Raw genomic sequence first — 18,108 nt, forward strand, 5'->3', positions numbered from 1 at the left:
ATTGGGTATATATTCAGAAGTGGAATTACTGCATCATATGGTAATTCTGTGTTTAATTTTTTGAGTACCCACCATACTGTTTTCCACAAGGGCTACACTATTTTACATTTTCATCAGCAATGCACAAGTGTTCCAATTTCTCCACACCTTCGCCAACGCTTTTTTTTTTTTTAAAGCCACTGGTATTACTTTATCACAAAGAATTCAGATCTTTCCCTGCATTTTCACAAGCACACCATAATCTAGTAATAAAGCACCTCCCCATCCCCAGTTTTGCTTATTTCCCAAACTGATTTTGGCTGATAGCTTCCTCTCTAATACGGTTATCACTTAAAAAACACAAACATTCAAAACTAAAGATACAGTGGATTACTAACTGTAACCTTAGCAAGCCTACATGGATTGTTTGCTACCAAATATTACAGTAATTTTACAGTGATCACAAAAAGTCATTAGGTTCTCCTTATTACAATGACGACGAAAAGTAAAAACTCTTGCTGTTTCTAATACTTATCACAAAGAAGAGATGTGCTTTTAAGGCAGGAAGTAACACAAAATTCCTTTAGAAGTCATTGCATTTTCACTTTGCTCAAGTTTTCAACTGCAAAACCTCAGTGAAAACCCAGAAGAGTACATCTCACCATCTTAAGTGCACTCCAAAATCTCAAGCTTACTTTAAAAGCCCACAATATGGGTATTTAAAGTCTTTTCGAAGACCTCTCCCAAATACCACACATCTTCAGATAAACCACGTAAGGAGCTTGAAAGCAGTGAAGGATGTTAACCTGCTGATGCAAATTTCTGACACCAATCTTTCAAGCCACCAATAACCAGGCCTTAGTTACCTTTTCAGTCCTCCCCATCTTGCAGCAAAGCAATTTTGCTTTTTCCCCTGCACTTAGCAGAGTTCTAAGCATTTTAGAAAGTTTCCAAGTGACTTTTTTTTTTGCTTCCAAGCGATAATTTAACTGGCATTAACAATTTACTATTAACCAGTATTTTCTTGGCCCATGAGCTCTATATAATTCCCCAGAGCTCTGCCTACTGATCTTTTCAGAGAATTCCCTTCAACCCACATTCCCTACCACTCCCACCCTCTACAACCCACACCTAACCACAACCCTCCCCCCTTCTCCCTTTCTTCACGCCCACCCCTCCCAGCACCTGTGGTAGGCTTTTCCCTCCCCACCACCCCTCACCTCAGGGTCCTCCCATTTGAACACTAAAATTACTCTGAAATCTGATCAAGTAAAATCGAAGTTAAAAAACACATAGAGCAAGATGAATCAAAGATCACTATCGGTACCCTGACCACTCCCTTCTTAGTAGGAATGCCCAAACTAGACCTGCCATTTCTATCATAATTGGGGCATGACCAACTCGTATCTCCAGCACAGTACAATGACCCCCCTCAATTTGCCAGTTGGCTCATTTAAGTATTTGCCTAAGGCATTTCCATCTTGAACACTTTCCCAACACACAGATTATATCATCACACTAAGAATTCCTCCGACCAATGCACAGGAAGGCGGGCGGGTAGATGAGAGGGTCACTGGGATGCATCTGCAAGCTCCATCTACAAGGCAGCACTGTGTTGTGGCATCGTGTTAAAGTGTTCTACAGCTTACGAGTCCTCTGGGAGCAAGGTTCGTAGCACAAAACTAGTACAACAGAAGGCTGAATTTAGAAGATGCAGCATCTGAAAACCTCCACCCCAGAACAGGACAGGTGCCTGGTGGCATTCACGTGCCCAGAGATCGCTGCTCCCGGATTACACACTCAAAGCAACGCATCTGCTGAAGGCCCCGGATGCATCTGCTTTGGACTTTTAAAGATTGCCCCCTCATAAGCTCATCTGAAAACGTTAAAGGATGGTCTCCTGAATGAATACAGGGCTTCCTGAGCAAGGCCTGGAAACAGGACAATGGGGAACTCCTCCTCCTAAGCCTCTGGAAATTCAATCTGTAGACATCAATTTAGGCGGGCTCTCTCCTCCTCCAGGGTCTCCCCTCCTGCACTGCTACGACTCACACTGGACAGGGGCTCCATTTCTCCTGCTGCCATCAGCTTGCCATGATGAACACAGATTACCAGAAGCAATGTTTTAAGTGAAGGGATAACCTCGAGAGAGTTAAGAGGGAGGAGGAGGGGCAGAGTGAGGTCACAGAAGAGGTAAGCATGGAACCTAGAGGAAAAGTCTAAAGGGGTGCACTGCCACCGCCCTGGGCCAGAACTGTCAGCCCCGCGAAGCTAATTTCAGTTTCCACAACACCAGGCCTCATCCCCAGGCGGGTTCACAACGCTCTGTACAGGAGCGGCGCCCTCCTAGAGGTCAGGCTCCCCTTCTCCAGCAAGCAGCTGCGACAGCCAGACCTGGGTGTTGTCCTCCCCCCGGGTTACTGTGGGCACTTCTGACGCAGCTCTTCCCAGCACAGTTCCCCCAACATCTAGTCTCCCCTTCAACCTTCCTTCTCCTGGCACCCTCACCCCCCCAGTCCCATCTAACTCTGCCATCTCCCCCACCTGTCCCCTGAGACCCTAAACTGGCCACCTCCTCCCCCAGAACTAAGCACAGGCCCCCTGCCCTCCCTGTCGCTAACTCCTCAACACTTCTTTTTCTTTCTCTCTTTTTTTGATAATAGCCATCCTAATGTAAATGTGTATGAAGTGGTGTCTCATTGTGATTTTGATTTGCATTTCCTTAATGACTGGTGATGTTGAACTTTTCATGTGCTTATTGTCCATTTGTATATCATCTTTGGACAAAAGTCTATTCAAATCTTTTGCCCAGTTTTTAATCGGGTTGTTTGTTTTTTGTTGGATTGTAGGAGTTCTTTATGTATTCTATATTAATTCCTTATCAGATACATGGTTTGGAAATACTTTCTCCCATTCCATGGGATGCCTTTACCTCTGATGATAGTGTCCTTTGATGCACAAAAGGTTTTGCTTTGATGAATACAGTCTATCTATTTTTTTGTTGTTGTTGCCTGTGCTTTTGGGGTCATTTCCAACAAATCATTGCCAATCCAATGTTATGAAACTTTCCCCCTGTGTTTTCTTCTAAGAGATTTATAGTTTTTCCTCCAATATGATTTTGATTAGGAGTAGTGAGAAGAGACATCCTTCCTTGTCCTGTTCCTGGTTTTAGGGGGAAATATTCAGTGTTTGATCATTAGCATATTAGCTATTTTTAAATAATTAATTAATTAATTTTGGGCTGCGTTGGGTCTTCATTGCTGCACGTGGGCTTTCTCTAGTTGCAGCGAGCGGGGGTTACTCTTTGCTCCAGTGTGCGGGTTTCTCATTGTGGTGGCTTCTCTTGTTGTGGAGCACGGGCTGCAGGCGAATGGGCTTCAGTAATTGTGGCTTGTGGGCTCAGTAGTTGTGGCTCACGGGCTCTAGAGCACAGGCTCAGTAGTTACGGCACATGGGCTTAGTTGCTCCATGGCATGTGGGATCTTCCCGGACCAGGGCTCGAACCCATGACCCCTGCATTGGCAGGTGGATTCTTATATGCTGTGCCACCAGGGAAGTTCAGCATATTAGCTGTTAATACAGGTTGAGGACATTCCCTTCTATTCTGGTTGCTCATGGTTTTTTATCATGAATGGATATTGAATGGATATGAATTGAATTTTTTTCTGTATATATTGAGATAATCATGGTTTTTTTTTTGGTGTTTTTTTTTTTTTTTTTTTTTTTTTTTGCGGTACACGGGCCTCTCACTGCTGTGGCCTCTCCCGTTGCGGAGCACAGGCTCCGGACGCGCAGGCTCAGCGGCCATGGCTCACGGGCCTAGCCGCTCCGCGGCATGTGGGATCTTCCCGGACCGGGACACGAACCCGTGTCGCCTGCATTGGCAGGCGGACTCTCAACCACTGCGCCACCAGGGAAGCCCAATCATGGGTTTTTTTGTCTTTAGTTTATTGGTATGGTGAATTATGTTGATCAGTTTTTCACAGGTTGAGTCAACCTTGTGTTTCTGGGATATACCCTATTAGGGCATGATGTATTATCCATTTTGTATGTTACTGGATTGAATTTGGAGGTGGTGGTGGTTGTAAGGTTTTTAATTATGAATTCAATTTCTTTAATAGATGCAGGATTATTTAGGTTACATATTTTCAGTGACCTTTGGAATTTGTTTCTTTAAGAATTTGTTCATTTCATATAAGTTGTTGAACGTATGAGTGTAAAGTTGTTCTTGAACATTATTGTCTCATTATCCTTTTAATGTGCTTAGGCTCTGTAGTGGTATTGCCTCTTTCATTACTGAGTCTGATCTTATAATTATTAGTTCCTTACTTCTGATTGTTTTGGATTTCATTTCTTTGGTTTCTTAAGCTTAGATCATTGATTTGAGAGCTTCTTTCCAAATATGTGCATTTAATGTAATAAGTTTTTCTCTAAACACTACTTTAGTCACATCTCACAAATGTTGACAATGTTGTTTTTTCTTTTTCTTCAGTTCAAAATATGTTCTAGGTTTTTTTGAGGGTTTCCCTTTGACCCTGGATTATTTGGAAGTATGTTGTTTAATTCCCATTCATTTGGGGTAATTCTCCTGTTTTGTTTTCCTTTTGTGGTTTAATGTTATGGTCAGAGACCATGCTTTTTATAACCAAAATTATTTATAACTGTTATGATTTCTTTTATGATCAAGGATAAGGTCTAACTTGGTGAGTGTTCCATATGCATTTGAAAAGAATGTGTATCTGCTATTGTTGGATGAATTATTCTATACATGGCAGTTAGAGTCAGTTGGTTGATGGTGTTCAGTTGTATAACAAACTGGTGTGAAAGCATGAGTGACAAGTGAGAAAATGGATTAACAAATACAACATTTTCAAAAGTTTTGGCTACAAGGGGAAGGGAAAGGGGGGTCCTATTAAAGAAGAGAGTGATTGAAGTATATATACATGTAATCAGAAGGATTCAGTGAAGAGAGAGTAGTTGAATACACAGGAAAATTGCTCATGTATGTTTTCTGAGAAGAAGGGATTCCAAAGCAAGAGCCCTAAGATTGTCCTAAGGAAGAAAATAGTTTTTCTAATTAGGTAGAAAGGAAGAAAAGTTAAAAACCTTCAGTTGCTTTCTTGTATAACTAATATAAGATATGGACTTCCCTTCAGGTCTTGGAAGTGCTACGTAGTTTTGCTTCTGCCTATCTCTCTGACCTTAAAGCCCACCCCATCCTTCTAATTTCTATGCTCTTGCTACAGTGGCCTTTATTCAGATTCTCTAACCCAGTGATTTTCAAACTTTTTTTTAATAGACTTTATTTTTTTAGAGCAGTTTTAGATTCACAGCAGAATTGGGCAGAAAGTACAGAGTTCCCATATATCCCCTGACCTCACACGTACACAGCAACATCCAGCACCAAAGCGGTACATTTGTTTCCGTCAGTGAACCTACGCTGACACCTCATATCACTCAAAGTCCATAGTTTACACTGTCACTCTTGGTGTTGTACATTCTGTAGCTTTTGAGAAATGTATAATGATATGTGTCCACCATTATTGTATCATAGAGAATAGTTTCACTGCCCTGAAAATCCTCTGTGCTCTGCCTATTTATTCCTCTCTCCACCTTGATCCCTAGCAACCACTGATCTTTTTAACTGTCTCTATAGTTTTGCCTTTTCCAAAATGTCATATAGTTGGAATCATACAGTATATAGTATTTTCAGAGGGGCTTCTTTCATTTAGTAATTTGCATTTAAAGTTCTTCCATGTCTTTTCATGGCTCGATAGCTCATTTCTTTTTAGCACTGAATAATATTTCACTGTCTGGATTTACCACAGTTTAATTATCCATTCACTTACTGAAAGACATGTTGATTGCTTGCAAGTTTTGGAGATTATGAATGAAAATGCTATAAACATCTGTGTACAGATAAGTTTTCAACTCATTTGGGTAAATGCTGAGGAGCGTGATTGCTGGATCATATGGTAAAAGTATGTTTAGTTTTTTAAGAAACTGCCAAACTGTCTTCCAGAGTGGCCATTGTCGATTTCTATATTAAAAATCAGTAAAGCATAATTTTTGTAATTAGTTTTAATTAAAAAATAGGAGCGCTAATATTTTCTTCTGACATAGCTATGGATCATCTCACACACTCCTGTTTAGAAGGTATAAGCTCTTTCTTACCTGTGGCATTTGTTCTTTTTTCAGAGGCTACCCTTATTATGGCCTGTTTTTTCTTGTCCTTCAAGTCTCAGTTTAAATGTCACGGCCATTTTCTGATTGTTTTTCCTAATTTCTTCCTCTCTTTTTATTTTCTACTGTGGTACTCTTTCCTTCATAGTACTTTTGTGAAAATAAATGACACGCTTCTAAATAATTCATGGGTGGAAAGAAAATTCTCAAGGCATGTTTAAAACTGAATGAAAATGAAAATTACAACATATCAAAATTTGTGGAATGTAGCTAAAGTTATGTTGAGAGGGTAATTTATAGCATTAAATGCCTACATTAGAAAAGAGGAAAGATATCAAATTAGTAATCTTAGCCTCCATCTCAAGAAACTAGAAAAACAAACAAATCCAAAGACTTCAAGCAGAAGATAAGAACAGAAATCGATGAAAACAAAACAGTAAAGGAAAATTATTGAAACAAAAAGCTGATTCTTTGAAAACATCAAAATCTAGACCCTCTAGCAAGAGTGAGTAAGGTAAAGAAAGACACAAATTATTGATATTAGGAATTAAATGGGATATAATTGCAGATTCCACAGATACTGAAAGAATAGTAAGGGAATGCTATAAACAACTCTACACACATAAATTTGATGACTGAAAATAAATGGAACAATTCCTTAAAACCACACACTATCAAAACTCACCCAGTATGAAATAGGTAATCTGTATACTTCTGTAACGAGTAAAGAAATCAAATCTGTAATTTAAAACTTTTCATTAAAAAATTGGGAACAAGACAAGGGTATTCACTGTCACCACTCCTATTCAACATTGTACTGGAGGTCCTAGCTAGGGCAGTTAGGCAAGAAAAGGATAATTGGCATACAGATTGGAAAGGAAGAAATAAAACTTCACATTTGTAGATGATATGGCTGTCTATGTGTAAAATTCCAAGGAATCTACATTTAATGATGTCTTTTGGGGTTTTATTTTATTTTAACTCCAGAAACTCCTTTTAAAAGAAAATTTATTGAAGAATAGTTGATTTACAATGTTGTGTTAATTTCTGCTATACAGCAAAGTGACTTGGTCGTACATATATACATTCTTTTTCATATTCTTTGCGTTATGGTTTATCACAGGATATTGAACATAGTTCCCTGTGCTATACAGTAGGACCTTGTTGTTTATCCATCCTATATATAAAAGTTTGCATCTGCTAATCTCAAACTCCCAATACTTCCCTCCCCTACACCTCCCTCCACTTTGACAACCACAAGTGTGTTCTTTATGTCTGTGAGTCTGCAGAAACTGCTTTTTAATATCATGCTGTTTTGCTATCTGCTCTTTGAGCTTTTTTTGTTGTTGAATTCATGGAGAAAGGGAATTCATTTGGAGGCATGCACTGCCGCCGTTTTTGGAGAAGTAGGACTCTTTTGTTGAATGTCTTATACTAGCTTTTTTTTTTACCCACTTACTAGAGGAATATGTTGGATTCTGTGAGAACTGGGATAATTTCCCCAAGTAAAATAAAAGCCCTGAAAGTTGAGATTTAATCAGAGACAGAGAGTTGCATTGTTGGCTTTTCCTGTTTCAGCACTTTGCTCTTGCCAAGTAATAAGAAGGAAATGCTAAAGATAACGCCTCCTGTTTTTCTGTCTCCAAATTTGTGTGTGTTAATTCATGTTTTTACCATTATTTAGGTATTGCATGTAGTGAAAAAACTTTGGGAAGCACTTGTGTAGAGTTCTATAAAGTCAGATATGATAGGAATCATTTTTCTTACTACTTGATGTTTGAGGTTTTTATATTGTCCTTATTCTTTTGAATTTAACATTTCTGACTTTAAGCTATTTCTGCAGAATTATTTGACATATACAGTTGAAATTATTCTTAAGTCACTTTGCTAACTGAGGACTTCCTAATTACCTCTTTATGGGAAGAAAATCCTGCCTTAGCAACTTTGCTTTTCATTGTGTTGGGAGATAATTCTCAATGCATTTCACGTTTCTGCATGTCATGTCAAAGACATGACACTGACTATTCTTTTCCAGACTGTTTTTTAAAGTATGTACAGTGAGCCTTGGAAGATAGAGATGACAGAGATGATGACCTCCTCCAGAACAAAGGAAGGTTTGCTTGCAGCTCATTGCTTGGGATATCTCTCCTGTATGGTAGCTCATCATTTGAACTGTGTCACTTGTCCCTCTTCACATTGCTTTTGAGATTGAGGAATTTATGCAAAAATGAAGGTACTCTGGCTACTCTCATTGCTGTGAGAAATAAATTGTCCTCTTTCTCTGATCAGGAATTTCATGTCTTCTGCCAACATCCGTGAAACTGGCATTCTAATTTGTTGGGTTACAAATAGCATAAAGTCTCAGATTTTTCACAGTTCTTGACACACTTTACACACATTATTAATCAAATAGCACTAAGACAAAACAAAACAAAACTGTGGAGAGTACACTGTCAAGTGCTTTGTTAGGCCTAGCTGAAGGAATTTAGGAATAGAGAAGTTAAGTAGCTTATCTGAGATCTGGCTCTTAAACTGGTGTTCACATACTCTGCTGCCTGTAGTTCCTGTCTTGAAGGCAGTTTAATTTATAAAAATAAATATTGATGGAATGCTCTTACTGTAGTAAGTATAAATTAATATAATTTTTAATCTTTTGTCTGTGGGATTATTGAAATTTAAATTGAATTTTGACATCTAAGTTAAATGTTTCGATAGTTTTCTTTTTAAAAACATAACTAACATTTTTTTTTTTTTTTTTAAGAATTGTTCTCTGTGTACTTCCAGCTGTATCTTAAACCTTCACAAGACATTAATAGAGTTTTGGTGGCTAGAATAATTGAAGCTGTGACCAAAGGATGCTGTTCGCAGACTGATGGATTAAATTCCAAATTTTTGGATTTTTTTTCTAAGGCTATTCAGCATGCAAGGTAATCTAATCTGTTTTTGTTTTGTATTGGAAATCCATTTGATCTTTTTGCAAGACTGTGTTTTAGATTGAGTAACTAAATTTTACCAACTTGAAAACATCATTGGCCGATTATAGTAGAACTAGTGGATTCCCAAGGAAAGTGTTAGGTCCAGCACTTCCTGAATATCCAATATGCAGAACATGTAATGATGTTCTAGATCTGTCTTGCTTTTTTAATAACAGGAAAAGCTATATGGCCTCTAAATATTTTTATTTTCCTGAATTTTGAAGATAGTCGTAATGTGCTAAGAATAAAATGAAATAGGAATATATTTTGGAAATATCAGTATCTTATATTTGTGTGGCATTACCCAATTTATAATGTGAAATATTTTATAAATGGTAGGTATTACAAATTAGTTTTATATAATTTTAGACAGTGTTTCAGCAGCAGGGAGAGCTAACAGAGTGATCTCCCAATGCCGAATAGGAACTATTTTTTGTTGTTGCTAAGTAGTGCTGCTGTGATTTTTCTGAATAATTCTGAAAGTAAGGCTACTATTATTTGAAAATCAGAACTTTTTTTCTTTCAGCACGCAACTTCATTACTGTCTTCAGTTTCTGCATTTTCCCCTGTTATATTAAGTCTGTTTATTTTCTGTTACAGACAAGAAAAGAGCTCTGCAGGTCTAAATCATATCTTAGCAGCATTTATTATCTTCCTCAAGACTTTGGCTGTTAACTTTCGAATTCGAGTATGTGAATTAGGAGATGAAATTCTTCCTACCTTACTTTATATCTGGACTCAACATAGACTTAATGATTCCTTAAAAGAAGTAATTATTGAGTTATTTCAACTACAAATTTATATCCATCATCCAAAGGGAGCCAAAACTCAAGAAAAAGGTATAAAGAAAGTTTTTGCTATTTTGAATTTGCTTCTTCATTGAAATATAGAGGGTTAAGTATGAAATCTGTATGTTATAGGAGGTTATGACCTTCCTCTGGATTGCTTTGCTTGGTAATAGTGTCAGTCATGAGGATATTTTTCACACTTTTTTTTTTTTAATTTGAAGCTATGGTAGGTAGCAAATCATATCATGCCTTACCATTTGTTTAGTACAATGCTACGTTTTGTGAGGAATACAAACAAATATGAGACACTATTCCCTCTAGGAGCTGATTATGCAGCAATAATTAGGTGCTAAGAGGTGTGACGCAGACTGTAGGAGTAAAAGAATTTAGAGAAGAAAGGATCTTGTTTATCTACATATTGCTTTTATTAGAAAATAAAATAGATAAATGTGGATTGAACCAGCCAGATTAGTCAGTTCCCAAGGAAGATAAATACATATTTGCTAGGGAAACCAGAAATGAATGACTTATCCTCCCTTCATTCATTTATGTTTGTCTTTCACCAAAAGGGTATTGCATGGATGATGTAGCTCCATTCAGTAGACAGGAACTTTACTGGGTGGAACTAGAATTGAATGAGTTCTCTCATGCTTAGGCTATGTTTTGAATCTGGCTTGTACTAGCCTTTGGACCAATTCATCATGGCTAGTGTAATGACCTTATTAAGGACATTAATTGAATAGTAGCTAAAATAGAGGAAAACTGTTTGTAGCCACTTTTTATCAAAAGCAGCTGTGTATGTTTCATGGGCTCTTCTAGTATGTATAGTTAGATGTATTTGTAGCCCATGAAACCACTGGAGGTGAAAGAATGGTGGCTTTCCTTAGTTTTTCATCTTTCACATAGCTCTCACCAGAATGAAAATCAGGCTTATTAAGAGATGGTGAGACATGTTTAGGGTTTTAGTTAAGTGCATGTTTAGGATCAATTGAAAATTGGCAGATGATGAGGCTGTCAGAAACACGAATATAGTTTTAGTATACATTAATAGACTTTATTAGGTTCTTTAATAGATTAATTAAATTCATTAATAGATTTTAAATAGGTTCTTCGTTTTGTGGGAGGAAACAGCCCCATTGTTCCCCATACTTGTTAGATCGTGGTTGGGAATATTATGCTTACCAGAGTTTGTAGAGTCATCATTTTAAGAGGGACATAAGTTGACTGGAGTGTGTCTAGGGAAAGATGACTGGGATGATGATAAGTCTGGATAACATGTTATTTGTACACTCGTTGAAGGAACTGGTAGTGTTTTTCTCTTAAAGACATACAGAGAAGTTGGTCCTTATGTATAAGAGGGACAGTATTAATTTGCTTTGGGGGAGAGAAGAAATTAAAGAAAGTTTGATTGAGATTTTGATTGAATTGGTTAGAGATAGATGAGAATATGGAAGAATTTTATAAGAAATACAGTTAACTGAGTGTGAAATGTGTGAAATGGACATCATTATGAAGTAGAGCTTGTAAGGATATTGTCAGAAGAGCCATTAGTACTAAATAGGCTGGACCAGATGTCTTCTAATGTTTCCACCTTAACAGCTGAATAGTTTTGTGGGAGTTGGCGGTGCAAATGGATTGTATGTATAAATTATATTTTAATTTAATTAATTATTTTTTAAAATTACAGGTGCCTATGCATCAAGAAAGTGGAAGAGTATCTTATACAATGTATATGATCTGCTAGTTAATGAAATAAGTCATATAGGAAGCAGAGGGAAATATTCTTCAGGATCTCGTAATATTGCTGTCAAGGAAAACTTGATTGAATTGATGGCAGATATTTGTCACCAGGTATAGTAGATCTTGTCACATTTTGAAATTTCTCATTCTCCTTTTATTGGCCTGTAAAAAGCGTGTAAAATTACTCGGTACATGTAACTATTCCTTTCTAAACACCATAAATATTTAGCATTGCCCTTCTAACTTAAGAGGTAACTATCTTGCAAATATAAACTTAGGGAAAACTGATGATGAACTTTTCCATTCTTAAGAAAACTGTCTACAAGCAATAAGATTATCCTAACCCTATGTGTTTTCTTTCTTTGTTTTTTTTCCTGATTTAGAAATCACATGACATAAAATTCATTATTTTAAAGGGTGTAATTCAGTGGTTTTTAGCATTTTCACTCTGTTGTGCAACCATCACCACTAATTCCAGAGCATTTCCATCACTGCCAAAACAAACTTTGTACCTATTAGCAGTCAGCCTCAATTCCCTGCTTCCAGTTCCTAGCAACCAGCCACTAATCTACTTTCTGCCTCTGTGGATTTGCCTGTTTTGGACATTTCATATAAATTGAATCATACGATGTGTGGTCTTTTGTGTCTGGCTTCTTTCACTAAGCATAATGTTTTCAAGGTTCTTCCATGTCGTACCATGAATAAGTATTTCATTCTTTTTTATCGCTGAGTAATATTCAGTTGTAGGGATATATTACATTTTGTTTACCCATTCATCAGTTGATGGCTTAATGTTTCTTTTTTTTTCTCCATAGAAGAAATTTTAAAATTTATGCAATTTTTAAAGGTTATACTCCATTTACAGTTATTGCAAAATATTGTCTATATTCCCCGTGTTGTACAATACATCCTTACAATAAACTCCCACTCATAGTTTGTTACCCCCCATCCCCCACTGGTAACCACTGGTTTGTTCTCTGTATCTGTGAGTCTGCATCTTTTTTGTTATATTCACTAATTTGTTGTGTTTTTTAGATTCCACATGTAAGTGATATCATACAGTATTTGTCTTTCTCTGTCTGACTTATTTCACTTAGCATAACGCCCTCCAAGTCTATCCGTGTTGCTGCAAATGGCAGAACTTCTTTCTTTTTTTATGGCTGAGTAGTAGTCTTTTGTGTGTGTGTGTATGTGTATATATATACATATGTATATACACTCACCAATCTTTATCCATTCATCTCTTGATGGACACTGAAGTTGCTTCCATATCTTGGCAATTGATGCTGCTGTGAACATTGGGTGCATGTACCTTTTTGAATTAGTGGTTTTGGTTTTTTTGGATATATACCCAGGAGAATTTTACTGGGTCATATGGTAATTTTAATTTTTGAGAAACCTCCATAGTGTTTTCCACATTAGCTGCACCAATTTACAGTCCCCCCAACAGTGTATGAGGGATCCCTTTTCTCCGCATCCTTGCCACTGTTTTTTATTTGTGTTCTTTTTGATGATAATCATGATAACCATTCTGACAGGTGTGAAGTGATATTATGGTTTTGATTTGCATTTTCCTGATGATTAGCATGTTGAGCATTCTTTCATGTGCCTGTTGGTCATCTTCGTTTCCTCTTTGGAAAAAATGTATGTTCAGGTCTTCTGCCCATTTTTTAATAATGTTGTTTGTTTGTTTGTTTGTTTTGATGTTGAGCTGTATGAGCTGTTTATATGTGTGAATATTAACCCCTTATAGGTCATATTATTTGCCAACATTTTCTCCCATTCAGTAGGTTGCCTTTTCATTCACTGGATAGTTTCTTTTGCTGTGCAAAAGCTTGTGAGTTTAATTGGGTCCCATTTGCTTATTTTTGCTTTTATTTCCTTTTCTTTAGGATATGAATCCAAAAAAGTATTGCTATGACTTACGTCAGAGGGTGTTCTGCCTGTGTTTTCATCTAGGAGTTTTACAGTATTCAGTCTTACATTTATGTCTTTAATTCATTTTATTTTTGTATATGGTATAAGAGGACATTCTAATTTCATTCTTTTACATGTAGCTGTCCAGTTTTCCCAGCAACACTTATTGAAGAGACTGTCTTTTCTCCATTGTATATTCTTGCCTCCTTTGTCATAGATTAATTGACCATAAGTGCATGCGTTTATTTCTGGACTCTCGATCCTGTTCCATTGATCTATGTGTCTGTTTTTGTGCCAGTACCACACTGTTTTGATTACTGTAGCTTTGTAGTCTTTATAGTCTGAAGTCAGGGAGTGTGATTCTTCCAGCTCTGTTCTTCTTTCTCAAGACTGTTTTGGCTATTTGGGGTCTTCTGTGTTTCCATACAAATTTTAAAGTTATTTGTTCTGGTTCTGTGAAAAATGCCATTCGTATTTTGATAGGGATTGCATTGAATCTGTAGATTGCCTTAGGTAATATGGTCATTTTAACAATGTTGATTCTTCCAATCCAAGAACACAGTATATCTTTCCATCTGTTTGTGTCGTCTTCAGTTTCTTTCATCACAGTCTTACGGTTTTCCAAGGACAGGTCTTTTGTCTCCTGTAGGCAAAAGGTTTATTCTAGGTATTTTATTCTTTTTAATGCAAGGTAAATGGGATTGTTTCCTTAATTTCTCTTTCTGGTAGCTCATTAGTGTGTAGAATTGCAACAGATTTCTGTATATTAATTTTGTATCCTGCGACTTTACTTAGTTCATTGATGAGCTCTAGTAGTTTTCTGGTAGCATCTTTAGGGTTTTCTATGTATAGTATCATGTCATCTGCAAACAGTGACAGTTTTATTTCTTCTTTTCCAATTTGGATTCCTTTTATTTCTTTTTCTTCTCTGATTGCTGTGGCTAGGACTTCTAAAACTGTTGAAGAAAAGTGGCAAGAGTGGACATCCTTGTCTTGTTCCTGATCTTAGAGGAAATACGTTCAGCTTTTCACCATTAAGTATGATGTTAGCTGTGGGTTTGTTATATATGGACTTTATTATGCTGAGGTATATTCCCTCTGTGCTTGCTTTCTGGAAAGTTTTTATTATAAATGGATGTTGAATTTTATCAAAAACTTTTTTGTATCTATTGAGATGATCATTTGGTTTTTATTTTTCAGTTTGTTAATGTGCTATATCATATTGATTGATTTGCAAATATTGAGAAATCCTTGCATCCCTGGGATAAATCCCACATGATCCTACTTTTTTAATATAAATTTATTTTTATTTATTTATTTGTTTATGGCTGTGTTGGGTCTTCGTTGCTGCGTGCAGGCTTTCTCTAGTTACGGAGAACGGGGGCTACTCTGCGTTGCGGTGCGTGGGCTTCTCATTGTGGTCGCTTCTCTTGTTGCGGAGCACAGGTTCTAGGCACACGGGCTTCAGTAGTTTTCACTCACAAGCTCTAGAGCACAGGCTCGGTAGTTGTGGCACATGGGCTTAGTTGCTCCGCAGCATGTGGGATCTTCCCGGACCAGGGCTTGAACCCGTGTCCCCTGCATTGGCAGGTGGATTCTTAACCACTGCGCCACCAGGGAAGTCCCAGGTATGATCCTTTTACTGTATTGTTGGATTCGTTTTGCTAATATTTTGTTGAGGATGTTTTCATCTATGTTCATCAGTGATATTGGCCTATAATTTTCTTTTTTTGTGATATCTTTGTCTGGTTTTGATATCAGGGTGATGCTGGCCTCATAGTTCAGAATTGTTCCTTCCTCTGCAGTTTTGTGGAATAGTTTGAGGATAGGTGTTAAGTCTCTAAATGTTTGTAAAGTTTACCTGTGAAGCCATCTGTTGCTGGACTTTTGTTTGTTGGGAGTTTTAAAATTACTGATTCAATTTCATTACTGGTTATTGGTCTGTTCACATTTTCTATTTCTTCCTGGTTCAGTCTTGGGAGATTGTACCTTTCTAAGAATTTGTCTGTTTCTTCTAGGTTGTCCACTTTATTGGCATATAGCTGTTTGTTGTAGTCTCTTATGATCCTTTGTAGTTCTGTGGTGTCAGTTTTAACTTCTTTTCCGTTTCTGACTATATTGATTTGGGCCCTCTCCCTTTTTTTTCTTGATGAGTCTGCCTAAAGGCTTATCAATTTTGTTTATCTTTTCGAAGAACCAGCTTTTAGTTTCATTGATCTTTTCTATTATTTTTTCAGTCTCTATTTCATTTGTCTAAAACCTATGCGACACATCAAAAGCAGTTCTAAGAGGGAAGTTTGACCTCAGAAAACAAGAAAAATCTCAAATAAACAACCTAACCTTACATCTAAAGGAGGTAGAGAAAGAACAAATGAAACCCAAAGTTAGTAGAAGGAAAGAAATCATAAAGATCAGAGCAGAAGTAAATGAAATAGAGACAATGTTTCTTAAGTAAAACTTTTCCCCAGAGATTTGGTTACCATCCATTTCACATGTGAAATATTTTCTTAACACTAAGTTTATGATTTAATATCGTTGAAAATAGAGGTTTTTGCTTTACTTTTAGATGTTTTGGTGCTTTTAGTAAAGTTTCTCAGGAACTAAAACTAATAACTTACTTGGTAATATCTGCTTTCTAGAGAGCCATTATTGTCTGCAAAATGTTTGTCACCATATTTTCATATTCATATATTTCTGTAGTTTATTACTCTTGCTTTATGACTAACCTGTATCTTCATCTAAGAAGGAACATTTTTTCCTAATGAACTATTAGAAACAATAGCAGTATTAAAAAAATAGATTTTCCTTTTGTTGTTTTACAGGTTTTTAATGAAGATACTAGATCTTTGGAGATTTCTCAGTCTTACACAACCACACAAAGAGAATTTAGTGATTACAATGTACCTTGCAAAAAGAAGAAAATAGAATTAGGCTGGGAAGTAATAAAAGATCATCTTCAGAAGTCACAGAATGATTTTAACATTGTGCCTTGGTAAAATATTGTTTTTTTCTCTTTCAATATCATTTTAGTCTCATTAATTTTTCTCACAAGACCCCGGTATATTCCTTTACCTCATTGGCCTGGCCAGAACTAGGTCACTCCCAAAGCAATGACTGACAAAGGGGAAGGTGATTACTAGGACATGTGAGATCAACCACTGTGGTTTATCTGCTGGAAGCCAGGAATAGGGCACCTTTCCTAAGCATATTGCCATAGCAAGGAAGAAGGAGAATGGCTGCTTGGTAGGCGATCGGTACTGTGTGCCTCGTGGAATTCACTGAGTTGTATACCTCAACACAAAGAAATTTTACCATGCTTGGCACCTTCTAATAGAATTAGATTAGGAAGAAATTAAAGATAGTATTCAGAAATCACAGAATAATTTGGACCTTATGCCATGATAAAGGTTATTTTTACTATTTGCTCTGTTCTTTTTTTAAAATTTATTTGTTTTTGGTTGTGTTGGGTCTTTGTTGCTGCGCACAGGGTTTTCTCTAGTTGCAGCGAGCGGGGGCTACCCTTCTTTGTGGTGCGTGGGATTCTCATTGCGGTGGCTTCTCTTGTTGTGGAACATGGGCTCTAGGTGCATGGGCTTCAGTAGTTGTGGCACGTGGGCTCAGTAAGTGTCGCTCACGGGCTATAGAGCGCAGGCTCAGTAGTTGAGGCACACGGGCTTAGTTGCTCCGTGGCATGTGGGAATCTTCCCAGACTAGGGCTCGAGCCCGTGTCATCTGCGTTGGCAGGCGGATCCTTAACCACTACGCCACCCGGGAAGTTCCATTTGCTCTGTTCTTTAGTCTCATATAGCATTTGCAGTTATTTAAGTAATTAAATAAATTGTGGAATTCTTTGGAATCACAAAATATTAGGTCTGTTAGGAATCTGTACAATTCATGCAGCTCAGCCTTTTTGCTTTATCAAAAAGACAACTGCAACTGAGAAAGGTTAAGCAGCTTGCGTAAGGACAGTTAGAAATTTGTAGATTACAGTCATACTTTTGTTAACAGTGCTCTTTGATTTTTCCTCTGTTGATGTAATGTTTAAATATAATTGAGTTGTGGAAGGAAATCGTATTGATTTAGATACCTATTGCTAAATTTTCTATAGTTGATGTTGCCAATTTCATATTCTTTAATTTGTCCACTTAGTGAAGTCATTTATTGAACACCTACTATGTGCCAAGCATAAGGGATAGAGGGTGAACAAGATATAGTTCCTATTCTTGAGTAGCACTCATTTTAGAGAACTCGCAGCAAATACTTACTGAATTAACTGAATTAACGTCAAGGGAAAACAGTTTTTGGGGTTTTTTGTTTGTTTTACTGTTCTAGAGGAATATTATTGGTGGCCGAAGAGCAGGGATGTGTGTGATAAGTAAGAAGTAGAATGTTGGTAATTTAGTTATTTAAAGTTACTGTATAAGCAAAATATGATAGCTTACCCAGCTAGCCTAAATGTTTTCAATCTTCTTGCCACTTTAGGAAGTAGGGCCTAATAAATATTAAGAGCCAGTTTATTATGAGAG

The 18,108-nt window shown here is 37.1% G+C and overlaps 1 protein-coding gene across 3 annotated transcripts in view; it reads left to right on the forward strand.

Annotated features, from left to right (window-relative positions):
* Window positions 1–18,108, forward strand: part of ATM (ATM serine/threonine kinase) — a 138,853-nt gene that overhangs the window by 12,517 nt on the left and 108,228 nt on the right. Inside the window, exons 1-5 of one of the 3 annotated variants that reach the window (XM_079928767.1) lie at window positions 7,235–8,395; window positions 8,947–9,089; window positions 9,738–9,976; window positions 11,613–11,776; window positions 16,405–16,574. In XM_079928767.1, coding sequence (XP_079784893.1) covers window positions 8,390–8,395; window positions 8,947–9,089; window positions 9,738–9,976; window positions 11,613–11,776; window positions 16,405–16,574 — 722 coding nt within the window. In that variant the 5' untranslated portion in view covers window positions 7,235–8,389. Of the gene's footprint in view, window positions 1–7,234; window positions 8,396–8,923; window positions 9,090–9,737; window positions 9,977–11,612; window positions 11,777–16,404; window positions 16,575–18,108 lie in introns of those variants that run through there. The other 2 variants (XM_079928766.1, XM_079928768.1) reach the window with 2 other exon arrangements.

The sequence above is a fragment of the Stenella coeruleoalba genome, assembly GCF_951394435.1.
Source record: "Stenella coeruleoalba genome assembly, chromosome: 8".
Taxonomy (NCBI): domain Eukaryota; kingdom Metazoa; phylum Chordata; class Mammalia; order Artiodactyla; family Delphinidae; genus Stenella; species Stenella coeruleoalba.